This window comes from Aquila chrysaetos, chromosome 8 (genome assembly GCF_900496995.4).
Source record: "Aquila chrysaetos chrysaetos chromosome 8, bAquChr1.4, whole genome shotgun sequence".
Taxonomy (NCBI): domain Eukaryota; kingdom Metazoa; phylum Chordata; class Aves; order Accipitriformes; family Accipitridae; genus Aquila; species Aquila chrysaetos.
This window is the reverse complement of record NC_044011.1, coordinates 42,990,022-43,010,026: the sequence shown is the minus strand read 5'-3', so window position 1 is coordinate 43,010,026 and position 20,005 is coordinate 42,990,022. Positions and strand designations below refer to the sequence as shown.

Sequence of the window (20,005 nt, the reverse complement as noted above, 5' to 3'; positions counted from 1 at the left end):
CCCTCCATCCTTTGGAGGACCCAGACCGAAGCAGCTTGTGCAGGGGCGCCGGCTCCAAAGTCCAAGCCAGAAACGATAGCAAAGCCCGGGGTTCGTCAAACTGCCTTGCTCGAGCACCTCCACCCTCCCTGTCCCCTGGGGATGTGACAACTCTCCACCCTCATGGCCCAAGACCCGGTGGGACGAAGACAGCAAGCTGCCACCAGCCTCGCCGGCGTGCTTACCGGTAGGTAGGGTCCATCAGAGATGCGTTTTAAAGGGTGCTAATTCTCTCCCGCATCTTAAGGTGAAAAGGAAAAGAAATGGAAATGGGTTTTGCTACAGCCCTGCAAGACGTGCTAGAAGCGGCCGAGGTGGGTGACTCTTGCAGGTGTTTCTCCCTTGAGCTAGAAGCCGCCTTTGCGTCCACTGCTCGTTACAGGCAGTGCCAATTGATGCTGCGTATTGACTGGGCCATTCCCCGAGCTGCAACGGAAAGTGTCTTGAATCTTGTCAGAGTGACTTATTAGGGAGCATTAATAAAACTTGTTACCCTAATTGAAACAAATACTTAAATAAAAATCAAGGCTTCAGACATTAATGGATGTCCGTGTGGGAGAGGGAACAGCACACAAGTAACTAGGCTTCCTGTCCTTTTAGGATTGGATAGCAGTAACCTTACAATGATGACAGCTAAATTAGAGAAGATGGCTTTCCATAATTTCTCCAAACAATCACTTAATGGGAGCGGTATAATTCCATGAAATAGGTGAATGGAGTACTGATCCATTTTATGGAACCATCAATAAACTAAACCTTGCCTGCTTTTAAGATTAAACTGAAAAAAAGGCAAAAAAAAAAAAAAAAAAAAAAGCCTACAGCCAGGGAAGGGAGAAAGAAAGAGTATTTATCTTTACACATAAAATTTGTGTGCTAGTAAAGTGCAGGCAGTGACAGGAATTTCAATTATTTAATCAAAAAGAAAATGAAAGTGGCTTTAAGTGTTGTGATTTGAGCCAGTGAAATCTAATGTGGGCTCACATTGAATATGAGGAAAATGGGAAGAAAATTAAAGCTGCTCCTACTTAAATCATGTGGTTACAAATGGTAAATTAGTTTCTCGATGTTTTCATTTAAGTGTTTAAGTGGAAGGTTTTATTCTTAATGTAGTGTTGTGACACAGAATAAAAACCTTATCTGTCTCTATAGCTTTTTTCTTCCCCCCTCCATGCTGCTGCCTTAGAAGGCAAAAGGGGAAAAAGCTGCAGCAATATTAGACAGCTTTTGTTAAAATTGGGAGGCAATATGCTTTCACCACAAGCTCATTAAGGTAATAGATGAATAATGTCTATTAAAAATGCACTAGGCTAAATGAATTTAATGTGTGTTGGGAGGGAAATTGCATTTGCTAGAGGATACAAACTGGAAAATTCTCCTTTTTGTACTTATTTTGAGACTCAAGGACTGATCTCAGTTGGACGGAAACGCACAGACGAGCAGACACGCAAGGGTGCACGCGCACACCTTTTATTTGGGACGCTGTTAGAAAGGTGCACAAGCTTATAATATTCTAAAATACCCCCTTAGCTTTGAGGATGTTTTGTATGATATGTTGTTTCCCGTAATTGTGCTGCTGTTTTCCTCCATTCAAGCTTATGGCTCTTGACCTGTTGGACTTCTAGGTTTAATTTTCCATGTATAATAACAAATGGCAAACTAATTTGCAAAGACGGCTGTAGGCTGTTGAATGCCCAGTCTTGATCCCCCCAAAGTCAAAAGAAAACAAAAGCAGATTCTGGCAGAGAACAAATACTTTGTTTGCATTGGTGAACCTGGTGATTACACTGCTTTGATTGTTTCTAACATTAGCTTTGAAGAGCAGATAACATATTTATGAGCTAGGAAACCCCATAACTCATTATTAAAATACTAGCTAAGTAGAAGCTTAATCAAGACAAAAAAAAAAGAAAAAAATCAAATTGGTGCGTCCCATAAGCAAGAAAACATAGCATGTTTCTAAGTCTGTGCAGTTTTCCATTGTGCTTCTCCTGTTCTAAAAGAAACACCAAACTCTGTATGTAATGATTTTTCTTCAAATTGGGCAAGCCTTGAAAAACTTGTAACACATAAGTCTTTTTGTTATCCAGACTGTGTTTAACCCATATACAAAATTCTTTAGCGTGCATACAAGATGCAAAACTGATCCTGTAGTCCAGTTACGTTTGTCAGAAAGTTACCATTCCCCCTAGAAGCACCTATAGACTTTAATGAATAATTAAAGGTAACCCTGTAGCACTGTCTTATTGCCTGAATAGGCAATGGCTGGAAGAGGATCCCTGATTTCTTTCAACATTAGAAACCACGGTCAGCTTTTTAGGCAGTTGTATTTCTCTCATCCGCTGCTGAAACTGTTATAATCCCCGCAGCATCCTCCTGGGAGCTAACTTTGGTGCGTTTGCTTTTGCTACACCAGACCCAAAAGAGGCAGTCGGGTTTTGGGGGAGCGAGGGGTCGGTGACCGAGAGCCTGTGCGGTTCCTCCAGCTGTGCAGATCAGACTTACGCTGCAATAATGAAGTTACTGCCTTCTGTTCAGCCACTTACTTATGAAACATTTGGGGAAAGTGTATGTTTGAGACTGCTGATTGTCCAACTAATTTGACTGAAACTGGCTGCTCTGTTAAAACCTTACCATGGTAAGGGGAAAGAGAAGAGTTAGAGAGGGATCTACAAGCCTTTTTTTTTTTTTTTCAGCAGGAAATCATATTAAAATAAAATATCAGAAAGAGCAAGAAATAGCTGGACTGAATCAAATATTGCAGAACTAAATAAATTGACTTTTTTTTTTGCAGTGTGGAAAAATCATACAAATATTACCTTACTAATTTATTATGAGGCACCCACCTGCATCATTACTTGTTTCAGATGACCTAGAGCATTTTAATATTTCCATTTAAAAATAATACTGACAGATGTGAGAAAGTGTTTTTAATATTAGACAACATTATATTACATCATCACCATTTGAATACCTCATCCTTGGAAATGTACGGAATACCATTTCAAATTGTAATTTCCAGTTTTAAAGCATTATTTGAAGATGCATTTGTGCGATGCTGACTAGATTCTATCTTTTTCCCCCAGACCTGTCATCCACTTCTGGAGTGCTTAAAATAAAGTGCACAGATACAGAGTAAGCTGAAACAGTCAAGAAGCAATATAATACAAAAATGTTTTGAGTAAAGCATGTTACTCAGATCTTTGTAAAGTACATTTTTCCCTTTATTCTGAAGGCCACAGCATGGACAAGTCTGACTAATGCAAGTAATGGAACCAATCTCTTGCTTTGATCATCAAAAAGGTTATCATTTTTGTAAACTAGGTCCAACTAGTTTTGCAATCTGTTTGGAACAAACATGAAAGAAAAAGGTTTAATTATCTTTCAATAAAGAATTATTCCTTTCCTTTTAACAAAATGATCGGCTAAGACAGCATCAGTTTGTGGCCATCACTGTGCATGTGCCACACGTGGTGTGAGAGAGGTATCTAAGACGTGACATTTGTGTACATCTTCTGTCTCAGCATAAGATGATATAACAATTTGTGTATTTAAACTAGGAGGAGAAACTAAGTCAGTATGTTGAGGCTTGTCCGAAATGATCTATAATCTACTCTCCAGTAGAGACTGACCTTCTAACTGAAGGCTGAACCATATTTACAAAAGCTTAGTGTAGAGTTTGTAAATAATCACAGATTTTCAATAGAGCTAGTCAAAATATAAATACAGAAGAATGGAGAGGCTTGCTAGAGACCTAGAGATAAGAGAAAGCTGCTCATTCACCCTATGTATAAACGTGTATTTCCTAGGTGTACATTGTGATGTATCAAACACAATTTAAAGAGTTAGAAAATTGTTATTGTTATTCCACAGGCTACCTAGGTTGGATGTTTTTTCTGAGTTTGATACAGGAGTTACTGGATGAAACTCTGGCTCATATGATTGAAGAGATCAGACTGGGTGGTCATAATAGCTTCCTCTGACCTTGGAGTGCATCACCAATGTGCTTTTTATTTTTAAGGCTTCGAAATGAGACACTTTAAAGTTGGAAAGTAAAGAGCGGAATTGAAAATAATCAAAGTATTTGCGTCATTTAGATTTATATGCTCCATTGGTTTTCACGTAAGTTCCTCCTGACTTATGCCAGCCTGAGATCAGACTCAGGGATCACATATTCAAAGCATTCCCCTAAGTAGAAAAGGCATACGAGGTTTTCATGAGGAACCTGGAGCTACAGAAAGAGTATGACAAATAATCAGAAGGAAAACACAAAGAACAGTAGGAAAACAATGGGAGTAAAATAAAGGTTGAATGCATAAGAAAGGGAAAAGGAGGATTATCCTGCCCCAAAGGTTAAAAGCAAGGTTCATACATCATGAAATTGGGGAAACAAGGGAGGTTCTGAATCATTGGCGCAAAAAAGTGAATCAAAATGTTGAGTTGTGCAGATGATTGTTACACAGCTGGAATGAAAGAAAACGAATAAGCACTAATGTGCTAAAGGCGACAGCAAAGCAGTGACTACGGCAGCAAGAATGGATTTTTTGAGAGCAAAGGATTAGCCGAGATCCCAAAGTACAGATGGTCTTGGGTGAAATAATCACCTTCGCCTCGAGGGAGTAAGCAATGCCCATGGGTTGGTCACATGAGGAGGAGGAATTGATATGTAACCAAATGAAGAGAAGACTAATTGAAAGCAGGTCCCAGGGAAACTTCTAAGCCTCCCTCCCAATTTCTGACTCATTCCAAAAAAAAAAAAAAAAAAAAAAAGAAAGAAAGAAAGAAGGAATAATCTTACTGTGTTTTGGAACAGTTGAGGACAAATATTAGGTAATTAAAAAGATCCTAGGTCTTAGTTAATAAGAGTCACTATTTTAGGGAAAGTGTTTAGACCAAACCTGTCGATGTTAATACTTTGATTCTCTTTTTGTAAGTACGCTGCCTTCAGAAAATGCTCAGGAATATCAGCTAGTGAGGCAAATTTTCAGTACAGAGATAAAATTCTGGATTTAGGAATGAAACCCCTGAGCCCATGCATGGATAGTTGGGTTTGGAGGAGCAGCGTGAGGAAGCTACAGTTTAAGCTTTTACTCTCTACATTTTATTTCGCCTGTCATTGATGCCATATCTCTTTTTATCCCCCAAATTTTCTTGCCATTATTGGCAGTGATACAAGCCTCAAAAGTACCTTCCTGTCTCAATCACTTCTTAATGCAGGCCCCTCTCCAGAAGTGTTATTCCATCCTCCCCCGTGCTTTTTTACCTAGAACCTGTAGCCCCGAAATTACCATGATGTTTGTGGGTAGATTCAGTGATTCTGTCAGAATAACACAGACCCAGCTTTTAACCTGAGCGTTCATTGTCTTGGAATAAAATCAACAGGCCGATTACTTGTCTATTTCTGATTCTGTCTTCTCTTCATCTCAGCTACAAGTGAAGGAGAGTGCCAGTCTGTGGGCTGCAGGACGACATATTTTCGAGGCAGCGAAAACCAAGGGGTGGCAGAGTTATGAGCCTTGGAAGACTTGGCTGGATCTTCTCCTGGTGCTGCCATCAAGCCCGGTTAGGAGGTAAACTCTTCTCTGACACTTTCTTTCCCCTCCCAGCCTGTCCCAGCCCTGTCGTTTGCGTTATCCATCCTGAGACAACCTGCCAGGCCCTGTTGTCTTAGGCAGAGCTTAACCTCAAAGCCCATCCACTGAGCCCTCCTCGAACTTGAGCTGGTGTCAAGGCATACTAGAGGATTGCCAACACTAAAATATTATCTCTGGCCACACTGAAAAGCCAGTAAAAACCCCTAGTGCAGACCTAACGTAGTACTGAAGGGACTTCCCGCCACTGCCTTTAACTGCACTCTTATGTCACATCAATTAAGACAAATTAAAAAAATATCTCTTGTCATGAACACGGTATCGCTGGGCTCCTGGGAGTCACGATTTTCTACAATGAGTTTGCAGAGTGGTAGGAGGCAGGGTTGGGCGCCAGGCGAGATGGGTTTCAGAGACCTGCAGAGAAAGGGTAGATGTAGGCAAAGGCAGATGGAATGTAGATGGGCAAAGGAGCTACAGTGAAAGACAGGAGTGTTTTTCCCTCTCACCAGCAGCACCCAGTGAGCCTCTGGGCAGAGGCACCCCGCTCCTTTGGGGTGGGGAACGGTTTTGCCTGAAGCATCATGCATGGAACATTCTCCATTAAGCCATGCTTTGTGTTCAAAAGACCTCTCTCTATGTTACGCGTGTGGCTACTCAAACGAAGCTCTTCAGACCTCTTTCCTGCAGCCAGGCTCCCATTTTGATCATATCAAGGCTGTCTGTTTTTAATTTAACCCTTCCTTTTTGAGTGGATTTATCTTGAAAGGCATGAAAAGGCTGGGCTCCCAAGCTACCTTACCTCTTCAAGAGCTGCGGGAAGGTAAGTGCATGTATTTTTAAACCGCACCAAATTTATCCCTAATGCAACACACTGAAATAAAGCTACTAACATCAGTGTAGCTGCACTGACCTTTTAAATGACCCCCTAGGTTTTAAGTCTAATAAATTTCTGTTTTCCTGGGTGAAATTTCCCCATAATACCTTCAAATGATCTTAAGTGTGCAAGTAATGACAACTGGTGTTTATGTAAGCAAAGCACATGTATATTAGGCATGTTATTAAATCACGAAAGGGCTCTCTGTGTGTGTATACATATATGGGGGGGATATGCGTGCATTGCTACCAGCAAAGTTTATAAAGCTCTTTGAGCCGGTAGAAATCGTTTCATTTTATTGAAGAAACAACAAACGAACTCCACAGTAGTGTGGCTACCTGGGTGTGCAGATGTGTGCCTCTGGAGGAGGTCTGAATCGTTTTGGGTTCCAGGCTGAGACATTACGCCGTCCAGCAAGGTGTTTGGGGGAGGATGCAAGAGCGCAGCATTGAGGGGCAATTCTGGTCCCCCGCCATGGGAAGGGAAACACACAGTGAGTAAAACAGCCAGACTTGCTGCTCCTCCCTACCTTGCACTGACTCCAGTCCTTCTCGTTTTCCCTCCTAGATGTGCCCCTCAGCCCAGTGAGAGCTCAGCTTCTGCCCAGGTTTGGGGCAGTTTCTGCCAAATCTGGGGCAAAGCTGTGGGACCACCTCAACAGGGGACCCTGCACTGTTGAGAGGAGGCCACAGAGGGTTTCTCTGGAGACTCGACCCACCCATGAATTTGGCAGCAAATGGAATTGTGTGTGTATGCAAAAATACATCGGAATATCTGCTTGTGTACGTGGGTCTGGCCAGCCAGAAAAAAGGGCTAATGTGTGATCCAGGGGCTGGTCCTTGGGGAGGGCTGAGGGCGCAGCTGGGGCTGGGAGTGTTTGGGGGAGCCAGGGTGAGATCCAAACCGCTGGGTCCCCATCACCCTGGGGACCTGCAGAAGAGGGCCAAAAGGGGAAAAATAGGTAAGAGGCTTGTAAGGCAAAGAGGCCACCCTGCCGACAGTGGGAAGCACCTGGCACCGGATACCTGCAGCAAAAAGCCATGAAATGTCAAATTTAAAAAAATCCCTGGGTGTGAGGACTGCGGCGCAGAGGTCCCCCTTCCCGGGGGTTACCTTCCTTTCAGGGGACTTCTCCACAGACGGGGGGGGTATCACCTCTGCTTCTTGCCCTTGAATTAACACCAGGGAGAGGCTGCGGTGCCTGAAGTGCCACTGCCCGCTTCGGGGCTGGGTTTTGCTGCTGTTGCTGCAAGGTAACGCCAAGCCAGCGGCCCCATTCCCCCCTCCGCAGCTGTACCCTAAAGAAGAGGGACTCTGAAAAGCAGCCCCTCTCGATGTGGCTGCCAGGCAAGCAAACTCTTGCCTGAGTCCTAAAGCTGTGACCCAATCTGGCTGAAGTAACACATCTTTAATCTTTCAGATCTGCTTTAAATATATGTATATACACCCCACTGATGAGCAAAGCCCCAGCCCTCCTGGAGAAGCAATCGCAGCTGATGAAATGGCCAGTCAAGCGGCTTACACCCCCCTGGCTGTGCTCCCTCCATTAAACAAGTTGGGCATTAGACCTGTTTCATCACTGTTAATTCATTTGCTTACTCATTTGCTCCTCAGAGAAAGTTGTTAGCCTGTTGTATTTTTTAAACCCCGGGCCAAAAGCCCGGGCTGATGCCGAAATGGGCGTTTCAGGAGGGGACGCTGCAACAGACTTTTTTTTTTTTTCTTTTCTTTTCTTTTTTTCTTTCTTTCTTTTCCCTGGAGAAAAAGAGGGAGGTTTTGCCGGCAGCCCTGCCCCTCCCGAAGCGCTCCTGCCTCGGTGCAGCAGTGCCCCCGCATCCATACTGTGCGGGCACGGATGTATATATATGTGTGTATATATATAGATAGATAGATATGTCCCTTGCGTGCAGGATGAGCGCAGGGGTGCCTGCCCGCGCCTGGGCACTACATGCGTAAAATAGACGGCACCGCTGGAAAACTCGGGCGCTCCGAGTTCCAGGCTCATTAAAACCGGACGATTGCCGTTTCTATTCTTTTAAAGGTTTTTCCTCCTCTATTTACCATTTACCAGCTCATCCATATGGAAGACATGGCTTACACTTCCCTGAGAACTGTACTTTTAGGACTAATTGATTCTGGTAATTAATTTGTTCTACCTGCTGGATCAGATGGAAATGCTGTCCGTGTGCCCAAGGATTAGCACTTGCCTTTCTAACATCTTTCTTAATTATCTAATAGCATGGGTTGCGCGAATTCTGGCTCTATTAGAACACTTTTACTATTAACGGTAGTGATTGGAATTGTGATGACAACTCGATTTCAACAAATTAGAGCTTAAAATCAGGAGATGAAGGAGAAGTGCCTTCTTTTAATTTCCCTGAGTTTAACATCAATAATTAGAGCAATTTTCTGAGATGCGAACCGAAATTATCTCGGCTATGATGCGGTATATCACCCCCATTTCAGCAAATTGACTCCGGGGAAATGAATGTTACAGATTAGGAAAAAAAAAAAAAAAAAAAAAAAAAAGACAAACAGAGGAAAGACAAAAAAAAAAAGCGTTAGCACAACACTGAGCGGGGAACGGATGGGAACAAAACCCCAACGGGGTAATAACCTGAGAGGAAAGGCACAAGCTGCCTGCGGGGGGATAAGTTAGGAGCGGAGCGTGGGACAGGTCGGGAAAGCGCCAATAATTCCCCCACCACCAAGTTTTTGCTTAAAAAAAAAAGGGGGGGGGGGAAACACTCCTATTTGGGAAAACGCCCCAACCCCACCACTGGGACCGGGGCTGAGGTGCGCCCGCGCTGCGCGGGGGGGGGGGGCTGCGCGGCTCCGCGCCCCCTCCGCGCCCCTTCCGCGCCCCCTCCGCGCCGCGGCGGTGGTTTGGGTGGCCCGGCGGGCCCGTCCCCCCCCCCGCAACCCCCCGCCCGCCCGATCGCTATTGGCTCGCTGGAGAACCCCCTTCCCACCGCGCCTCAAAGGCGCGCATCTCCCCGCGCAGCCCAAACCCACCCGCCTCGCATCCCCTGGCTCTTTCAGTTTATTTCTGGCTGGGGGGATAGTGTCGTGGGTTTTGTTGTGGTTTTTTTTTTAATTTTTAATATTTATTTTTGCTCCGGATTTTTTTTTCAATTGTTATTTGTTTCTTATCGTTATTTTTATTTATTGTCTTCGGCCGCGGGAGGTGCAGCCGGTCGCCCTTCTCGCCTCCGGCAGCCAGCGCTCAGCCCGGCTCGCTCCCTTCCCCGCTGCCCCCGGGGGGGTGGGGGGGGGAACCCGAAATGAACCTCAACTTCACCTCGCCCGTGCACCCCGTCTCCGCGCCCAGGCCCACCTCCTTCTTCATCGAGGATATTCTGCTGCACAAGCCCAAACCCTTGCGGGAGGTGCCCCCCGAGCACTTCCCCGGCTCCTTGGCCTCCCGCGTCCCCCTCTTGGACTATGGGTACCCCCTGATGCCCACCCCGACCCTCCTGGCACCTCACCCGCACCCTGCCCTGCACAAGCCGGAGCATCACCACCACCCTTACTTCCTCACCACTTCGGGTAAGTAAGCGCAGCCCCTTTCGCAGGAGGAACCTGCCGAGTTTGTGACCGGGTTGGCTTCGAGGTGGGGACACGGGGTGGGGGGGGACAAGAGCCAAGCAGCGGACGGGCCAAGCTCCGGCAGTGAAAACCAAACCTTTCTGGGGCGGCGGGGCACCTTTCTGCATCCTTCATCGAAATCGTGGCTGTCTTCCCCCCCCCCCTCCCAGCCCGGGGCAGGAGCAGCCAGCCGCCCCCGGAGCGTCCTTCGCCGCGGGGCAGCCCCGGCTGCCCGAGCCCCGCCGGCCGCAGCCCCAGGCCCGGCCCCGGCTTCGGGGAGCCCCGGGCAGCGCCGGCTTCGTTTTGGGGGAAGGAGCCCGCCGCGCTCCAGCTTGTCATTCACTCGGTTGCCCGAGAGCTTGAGGGTTTCCCTCTCCCTCTCTTTGCCTTTAATTTTTATTTAAAAAAAAAATTACTTTTAATTTTGGACCGATAACATCTCTTTTTTTTTTTCCTTGCGTTGTCCCTCCAGACGGTGACCGGGCTTCGTTTTCCCACCTCCAGCAGCACTGCTGGGGCTGTGCCGGCTCCTCTTCCCGGGGCTGGGAGAGACTCCCCTCACCCGGCCGGAGCCTGGGGCTCTGCCAGCGCAGGGATCCGCGCTCAGCCCTTCCCGGGCCCGTTTTTTGCTCTGGAAGAAAAAAACCTCCTCCAAAGTTTCTTGCCGGGCAGCCCGAGTTGTGCACTGAGGGGCGGGGAGGGGGGCCGTGGAAGACCTCTCTCCACCTGCCCGCTTCTCCCAGCCTTTTCCAGGGCTCCCCGGTTTCTTTTCCGCGTCCATTTCGTTGCGGTTTAATTGCCGGGAGCGTGGTGGGAAGGCTGCGAGCCCTGCCCGGGCTGCCTTTGCCTTGCTGGGGCGGGTTCAGCAGAGGCGAAACGCTTTGCAAAGCCCCGTGTTTTCAGAGCAACAAGACACCCCCCCCCCCCCCCCAAACCAAACCAATAAAACGACCTCAAAAACGAAATAAACGAAAAAAAAAAAAAAGAGGCAGGGGGAGAGCCCACCTCCGAGCCGCTGCAGCCCAACCCGGGGGCCGCAGAGGGCAGAACCCCCCCGGGCAGCCCGGGTCTCCTCCGTGTGTGTGTGTGTCCCCCCCAGGAGTGCCGGTGCCAGCCCTCTTCCAGCACCACGCTCACGCCGAGCTGCCCGGGAAGCATTGCCGCCGCCGCAAAGCCCGCACCGTTTTCTCCGACTCTCAACTCTCCGGCTTGGAGAAGAGGTTCGAGATCCAACGTTACCTCTCCACACCCGAGCGGGTGGAGCTGGCCACGGCCCTCAGCCTCTCCGAGACCCAGGTACCGGGCCGGCGGGGACCGGCACCACCCCGCCGGGAAGGGGTCTGGCACCTGTCCTACCCTTTAGCCCGAGCAGCATCCCCAGCTTCTCTTTTTAATTTTTTTTTTTTTTTGTGTGTGTGTGGTTTTGGGGCATTTTTTTGGTTGTTTTTTTGTTGTTGTTTGTTTGTTCGTTTGGGGTTTTTTGTTTGGGTTTTTTTTTTTTTTCCCCTCCCTCCTGCTCTCCCCAGGTAAAAACCTGGTTCCAGAACCGACGGATGAAGCACAAAAAGCAGCTGCGGAAAACCCAGGACGACCCCAAGCACCCGACCGGCGAGGAGAACCGGGAGCAGAGCTCCCCCGAACCCGAGCTCCCCGAGGCGGCCGGCGCCGAGCCCCGCAAGGCCCCCCCCGGCCCTTTCCTACTCCAGGACCCCGAGGACGAGGTGGATGTCCTGGAGGAGGGGGACCTCTGCGCCGGCCCCCACCGCCTTTAGGAGCGCCGGGGCCCGATCCGGGCTCACCTGCCTCTCCGGGGCGGCTTTGCCTCCAGCCCCGGCCCCCCCAAGTCGCTCCTACCTCCCCAGCCTTGAGTAATGCCGGAGCCCAGGGGGAAGGCGGGGGGGTGTCACGTTTTTGGAAGGAGGTGTTGATGCGGGGGGACCCCCCTCCCCGGCGGGCTGGTGGACCCGGGGCGAAGGCAGCGATGCCCCGGAGGGGACCCCGCGGTACCGCCGGCTCCCCCCCGCCCCAGCATCACCCCACGCCTGAGCTTTGCCTGCAAATCTGCTAAGGGAGAGCAAAACCAGGCGAGTTGCCTTTAGGTTTCCCCTTCCCCTTCGAAATATCGGACTTTTCTCCGTTCCGCGAACTTGCCTCGCTGTTAAATTAAGTGTATACCTGGTGCCAGCACGTTGTCGTTGCGGAGGGCGGCAGGCAGGGCACGCCTCACCCCCCCCCCCTCAAAAATGCACCGGCGAGCTGGGCTGGTGCTCGCCCTCTCCCTCCCCAGTGCGGTCGGTGGGGTTTGATCCCGGGCAGAGCTTCCAGGACACGTATAGACTCAAAAAGAATCGTAGAAACGCCCTCCAAAGAAAGAGGTAAGACCAAAATTACCGTTTATTTAATTCCGATATGGGGAAGGGAAGGCGGGGGGGGGGGGGGGGGCATCACGAATAATTCGATCCAGCCAGGGCTGCTCAGAGCGAACGCAATCCCAGCGAGCAAAAGAGATTTTCTACAGCTTGGAGAGCCACCTGCGTGGGCAGCCTGATTCCTTCACGGCTTCCAGGTGTGAATCACCTTCCGGATACTTTTCTTTTCCTCTCAAAGAGCCCCAGAGCTGGTCCCACGTTTGGTTCCTGTTCCCCCCAGCCCCCCCCCCCCCCGCCTGCATCTGCTCCAACGCCTCTCTGAGCTTCGTGTTGCAGTCAGATAGAGCAGTCACTGTCCGTGCTCGCTTTGCCTTTATCTTCCTGCCAGGGAAATGGTTTTAATTTCCAGGTAAATTAAGATTTTTAATTTTTTTTTTTTTTTTTTTTTCTCTGGGGTGAACTGCTGGCTGGCAAATGCGCTGGGAGCGCAGCGAACCCTCTGCATCTCCAGGGGAGGGCTGGGGCATTCCTCGGTAAAAACCTGGAGGAGAGGCTGTGCTTGCTCAGATGTTGTCTGCAGGTCGGTGTCTCGTTAGGTTTTTTAAATTATTTTTTTCTTAATTTTTTTTTTTTTTTTTTGGTTAACGGGAAGTTAATTTGGTTGTCTGGTGTCATTAGCACTTTCAGGGCATTTCGGATTACGGGACATGTGGTTTTGTGAGGGAAAATATGTCCCTGTTTAATATATAAAATATAGACGATTGAAATGTGTATGTTTGCTTCCTTTTCGTGGGTTTCCCTCTATGTTTTTTACACATAAAATAATAAAGATCACACATTGAGGAAGGGGAGGGAAATACCCAATACCAACCACCTGTCCGGAAAATGGCTAGTTGTCTTTTACATAGTGTTTATGAACACTTCCAGGACAATCATTTGCATCAACAAATTTTGCTAAAATGCCACCCACCTCCCTAAAAATTATAATTCAGAAGGTAAACCCAACCGATTTCCTCCTCAAGCCTTGGTGTGATTTGAAACGCTGCGGCGAGCCAAGCGCTGGGTACAGCAGGTTATTTCACGTTGCCACGTCGCTGGCTGGCAACGCTTCTCCCAGCTCCGTGGCTCTTCCCTTCTCTCGGCACCTACCTGGCCGTAGGCAGGGAGGTGATGGAAACCGCCTCGAAAACCTTTCAGTTCGATGCCGTCATTCGTCTGCGTCCATACTCAGTCGCCCACCAAGTATTTTGTTCGTTTTGCTCTGTGCTGATTGTCAGCCTCCCCCTGAGTGCGCGTTTCGTTGGGAACTATTAAAAGTGATATAAAAGAGAAGCTCTACTGTGATATTTACATGATAATTTTTTTCTGACCGTGTCTACCACTGCTGTTCCCGGGGCTGGGCACTGTGCAGAGCAGCGTGTGGTACGGCACGGACACCCTCGGAGCTGGCCTGGCCAGTCGGGCTCTGCTGTGGGGGTCAGTGACTTCACACCAGTCACTTGCCTTTGGTAACAGGATTGGGCAGCAAAGTATTTAGAGAAACACAAGAGAAATGCCTTTAGTTTAGTGAGAGAGACCATGTAATCGTTAGAAAAAATTGCACCTGAATGAAGAGGGATATTAAAAATCTTGTTTCTTTACATTTGTGTGTGATTGCTTTTACTTGTGCAAAGAATTGTTCGTTCTCTCATTATTATTGCTAAAGACAAAGGTGTGTAAAAACACTCTGAGCTGGAAAAAACACAAAGGAAAAAGGCAGGAGAAAGTAAAAGTAGAAGATGCGATGCACAAGTGATGGAAGTTTTTGGGCACAGGCATGCAAAAGCAACTTTTTCCCCCCTCTCTGCATTTACACTGCTCTTTTGCAAGGCATCCAGTGGATGCCAAGAAAACGGTGGTGTCAGCCAGCGGGCACTGCCAGGCTCTGCCCTCCCAACACAGATCAGCGACTGTGATCAGATGCTGGGTAACCAAATACGTTCCTGCTGCACCAAACACCCCCAAAATTAGCGCTCCTCTTGCAGTAGCAGGGCCTGGGGCATTTGCACACCCGTGGGCTGGCAATACTTGTAGTCTGATGGTGGTTCTCGAGGGAGGGAAGGGTCCTGGGATTCAGGTGCAGGCACTGGGAGTATGTCCAAGGAACAGGCTCTGCCGCACAGGACTTTTACTGTGTCGTAACCCAGACAGCGCTGCAGGTGACGGCAAGTAAGGTGGGGGCAGCTAAAACCCACAGGTATCCTCACCTCGGTCCCCTGGGCAGGGCCAGGTTCGTGGGGCCCTTTAGCAGCAAGGTGCCATGGTTTCTCTGGGGCACAGAGGTGTGACAAAGAGCCCTTTCTGCCACCAGCATTATCGCACTTAGGACATGCCAGGTCTACGAGGAAGGGTCAGAATATGAGTCAAATAACTCTCAAGTCTCTGCTGCCTCTCCCCTGCCACTACAGGAACTTTCTTCTTCACAAAGTATTTATGGTGACCAATAAAATCAAATCCACAAACACCCACTTACCTTCACCTCTCTATGGTTCTAGGCACCTTGGCTAACGTTTAAAATGACAATCATGTTTAAAACCAAAGCCACTGATCACTAGCAACCTCAGTGACAAATACGGGCAGACTGTGAACCACCCAGCCCCAGGGAAGTCCCCATCCCGGTTCGGACACTGCAGTGGCGTGTGCTAAGCCTTGCAGGTAACAGGAGAAGGCTTTGCGAACAGGCTGCTTATCCCAGAAAGTTTGGAGCAAACGAGGGCAAAAACCCCTGAGACTGAGACAGAGGAAGGAAATAGTCACTACCTGAGACATCCCCTTTCCTACCAGCCAGCTCCTTCCAGGCTGGGAAGCAATGCCTGCCAGGCTGGTGGCAGGAGGCTGTCATTTCTAGACAGTCTGGGTAAGCTTTTGGGAAGAGGTTATTGTGTGTTTGGAGAGTAGAGAGGGTCCTCGGAAGAAGGAAGGGCTGGGGAGGCATTTTGTTTGTTTATTTCAAAGATTTTTCTCTTAAAATAAATAAAAAGAGTTTTTATTCCCGGGTCCTGACTTATTTGGTGACAACTGCTGGCTTTTTCCTGCCTCTCCCTTTGCTGCTCTCCCTAAGAAGCTTGAGGAGTAGGGGAGATATTGCTTAGAGCTGGTGCACTCTTTTTTTTTTTTTTTTTTTCCTAAATAATTACATGTTTGTTTGGGAAATGCTGGGGTGGAAATGGCTTGCAGGAAATAATTGCTGGAAATAGGAAATCTTGCTGGATTTCTTATTTTTCAAGAAATCCACTGAAGTACTGATTTTCATTAAAATCCTTCTGTGAGTTTTTTTTTAATGAAATTGTTTCCTGTTAATTTATTTTAGCACCTAAGTGGTTAATGTTTATTGTTGTTTTCATTAAAGAAAATTGAAAAAAAAGGTCTATAAAATCCTTTCATCAACCTTTGCTTTCTGTTCTGATTTCGAGCATTTTCCTGTCTGCTGCCCTTAACATTTTTACCTTTCATCGGACTGGAAAGCAGTTCCAACCCAAGTTTTTTCCTTCTATGGCCAGAGCTATGTAAAAGCAGATCAGATATGCAGGCTGTATGGGCAGTTATAGAGTGAATCATTTGCAAAGTCTTGCTATTAAACACATGTGTAGTGTTGTCCCTGAAAGTACCATGGGCTGTCGCTTGGTGAAGGTGTAAATAACCTACGGCCAGGCCCAGCAAGTGATCCAGGTTTCTACAACTTCCGCTCACTGTTTCTCTCTGCTGGCTGATGGACTTAGTGCAATTTTTTCCATTGGTTTTCTGAAGTGAAGTTTCTGCAGGCGTGGGCCATGCTGAGGAACCGAGGAGGGGCAAGTGAATGTAGCGAGGATGCTTGACTACAGCACTGCGAACTCCTGAGTGTTGTAGCCTCCTGAGCTGATGACTTTCTTCTTCCTCTCTTCTAGTCACTGTAACAAACAGCATCACCCTAATTAACTGCAAACCCCTGCTCGGATGGTCTGTCTTGGCTTAAAAAGTGGCTTATTTCTGCCTTGGATTTATCTTGTTTCTATAGCATAATAAGCTTAGATGAAACACTTCTAGCTCCATTGCTAGAAGTGCCTTGGGGTGGCTACAGTTACTGACATAGTATTCGTGCAGTGGTAGCAATACATTGCACTTGGTGATAAAGGCAGGTGGGTGTAAAGTGTATGCTTTAGTGAAGGTGATCCCACAGTGGACTGCAGTGCCTTTTCTACCTGTTACGGTACAGATAGTCTTTCAGGGAAGAAGTTGGTTTTAACTCACGATAATGAGGTAACTCCATGATACAGGTTTCTGAAATGCCAGGAGCAAAGGCAAGCTGACCAAATTTTGTGACTCGCTTTGTTCAGCTATAGCTGAGACCACTCAACTTGCTTTCCTAAAGTAAAGACTCAATATTCTCCAGTGTTGTGTATCTTGTTGGCTTTGCTCTGACTGCTGGAACAAACCCTTAAGTGCTCCTACGACACACAGGAAACTAGCCCTGTGGTATTACCTGCAGCTGCACACTCTGCACTCAATGATTATGCAAAGCTCTTGCTGAGCTGCTGGATGCTTCTTTAGCATCTGCTCCATCCAGGTTTTTGGCTCAGTATCACTTCTGTTCAAAGCAGGCTCTTCTGTAAGGCAGGCTGCTTTAACTCACCCTTGCAGCTGTCACCAGTGGAGATTCGCTGCCTTTACCTATCACTGCGATTCTGTGCATCTACAGCTCTTTCTCACACCACACAGGCAGTCACCAGAGTTGGTCCTTTCTTCACATGCCTGCTTATTCTCACGCAGAGAGCACTTAGGTTTGGGCAACATGCAAAAAAAAAAAAAAAAGGCATATTCTTCGTGCTATTATAATTTACTGTAGAATTGATCCCTAACCGGAGATGATAATGATCAAATGCTTGGCTTGTGGGCTGTTTGGACATTATAGCTTGTCCATGCCTATTTGAAGTATTCAGTGACTACAGGAGCTAAGACATAACCTCATCTGGTTTACAATCCTCATCTTTGACAGTTTGTCTTTAGAGATGTAATGATGGAACATGGCTTTTAGGCTCTGCTTATTTAATGTTTTTAACTGATAAAACAGTATGTTTTTGTCAGAGTCAGCAGCCGATGAGCCAGCTGTTCATACCTTTTGTGAGATGGTGGTGGGAAGCCGACTTCAGTTATCTTCGAAAGAAATGTGATGGTGATGTTATTGCAGCAGCATTGTTCCTAAGCAGAACTGACTCCAAGTCTTTGACCACTGAAGGTGGTCTCAGCTTCTACTCTTCCTGAATCTAAGATATGAGGAAATGGTGGCACTAGAAAGGGCCCTCCAAGTAAATGCTGAGAAGTTCTATTGGGTGGTGTACACAAACACATTTCTGCCCCTGTGAAGGCAGCCTGTGCCCCTGGATGAGTAACGCTGTGCTCTGTGATAGCTTTGCTGGAACCATGGGACTATGGCAGGCAGGTTCTACTCCAGCTCAATCTCTCCCTGAATACTTAATGCAAAATCCAAGACCTATTTCTTATTTAAATTCCTTGCCTTCATAATTTGAAAGACATTAAGTTTTGGCCTTTGCTTTTAAGCAGATGGATGCTCATCATTTACTTGCATAGTCCCTTTTTATGCCACCCTGTTAGGTGCAGGAAAAATTTGCATTAGTATTGAGGTAGATCAAAAGATTTTCTTTCCACATATGCTGGAAATAATGTCTTTTTCTGGAAGAAAAAAAATGAAAAAACCAGTCCTTTCCAAATGGTTTGTGAGATGATCACGATCAGTGTTTTTAAAAAAAATCTATCCCCCTCCCCCCAGATGCAGCATCAGGTAAGCATACATGGCTTCTAGTTTAGCATGGGTTTAGTATTTAAATGTTTCCTAAAAGTTCATTGTTTTAGTAAAAAAAAAAAACCAAACGAAACACACCACCCACCCAGAATGATCACCCTAATTTATGGGAGCTCGAAAAGGTAGTAGGATAACAGATAGGGAGGAAGGTGATCAATTAAGACATTAAGCATTTTGCACCACATGGACGCATCTGCATGTCAGCCAAATAATAAGGCCATCAGCTCATTTTCAGGGGACTGTTGCCTACTTCAACTCAATCCTCAGATCAAAGAGAAAATGTCTGCTTGCATTTTCTAATCAGAAAAGGGATGCTAATTTAGGTTCCTTAATGTGTGGTGGTAAGAGACTTCTTCAATTAACTGAATTCTATAGCTCAGAAAATAAAAAAGGGGGATACAAAGGGAGTCAGGCTGGAAAGGCAGAAGTTCTCATTAAATCAAAGGTCCAATATTCATTACCTCCAGCATCTGGGGCTAAACACTAAACACGGAGATCATCAAAGGGGGTTTAATGGGTTAAATTGAGAATATAATCTAATTAAAATATTAGATACGAGTAAATAGCTCTTTGATATTCATCTGAAGGTTTCATTAAAATAGGTACTTGAGGTTTGTATTAAGGGGGGATTATCACTTTTAAGCAGAAACAACAAGTTGAGGTTCCCTAATCAGAAATGCTTCAAAGTGCTACCATTTGGTTTAAAAATAAATGCAAAGCAGCAACTGGCAGAGCATGGAAACATTCACCCAACCTAGCTTGACGGATCATGCTGCAGGCATGCACATTCTACAGAGGGGGCAAATGCAGTTCCCAAAGGTGAGGAGAAAGGAGGCTGAGGCAGAGGATGGTCCTGTTCCAGAAGTTGCAGTGGACATTTGAAGATGTCTGCTGCTGCACTTTGATATGCAAAACACTTCCCCTGCAACCTGGCCCACATTCCCCACATTGGAAGACACTTCATCCACCAAGCTTCCCCCAAAGATTATGTATGTCACAAACTTCCGCCGGAGAAGTCTAAAAGTCCAATTCGGCATGGGTGGTGGGAAGCAACCGACAGGGTGGAGAGCTTCCTGTCTCTCAGGTGGGTCAGGATGGCTTTAAAGAAAGGAACATGTCCTTTTTCCATGACGGAGAGATGCAGTATGGCCATCAATTTTTTCCCATATTAGGTTGGGAGTCTGATTGGAGATTCTGCAGGGTGTATTTCAGCAACTAACCCACTTTCAGGAGGACTGAGGCATCCTGAGGACTGTAGGATCTAGGTCAAACTCACCCAGGACTCTAAAAAATGAAAGGTAAAGGACTTTTCCAGCAATATATGTCATACCTCCAATGCCTTGATGTCACTGTACACCTACTGGAAAATTATCTTTCCTGTGAGACATCCAGCCAATGAAATGTTAACCCAGAAATGTGTTAAGTCTTACACATTTCTATCTTTACCTTTAAGAAAAGGTGCATCTAGAAAAAGAGAAAGCCATTTCAAAGACATTATCTCTTTTATTCCCCACCTTACCTTTCCATTGTTAGCCTCCTTCAAGGAGACTCAAACCCTTTTTCTTGCCCAAAGACTAATTTTCTCTCTCCTCCCATACAAAAGGGGACCTAATAAATTGGATAAAGCAATTACACATAATCACAAGGTTGCTGGGTTTTTTTCCTTTTAACTAGCCTATTTTCTAAGAGAATTTAGTGTGTTTTCTTC

At 46.8% G+C, this 20,005-nt stretch overlaps 1 protein-coding gene across 1 annotated transcript; it reads left to right on the top strand.

Annotated features, from left to right (window-relative positions):
- The first annotated feature begins 9,699 nt into the window (after nucleotides 1–9,699).
- On the top strand, nucleotides 9,700–11,865 carry BSX (brain specific homeobox). The gene is made up of 3 exons (XM_030023261.1): nucleotides 9,700–10,050; nucleotides 11,189–11,385; nucleotides 11,616–11,865. Exons 1-3 carry the CDS (start codon nucleotides 9,786–9,788, stop codon nucleotides 11,859–11,861), a joined length of 708 nt encoding a protein of 235 aa, XP_029879121.1. The 5' UTR covers nucleotides 9,700–9,785; the 3' UTR covers nucleotides 11,862–11,865.
- Nucleotides 11,866–20,005: the final 8,140 nt, after the last annotated feature.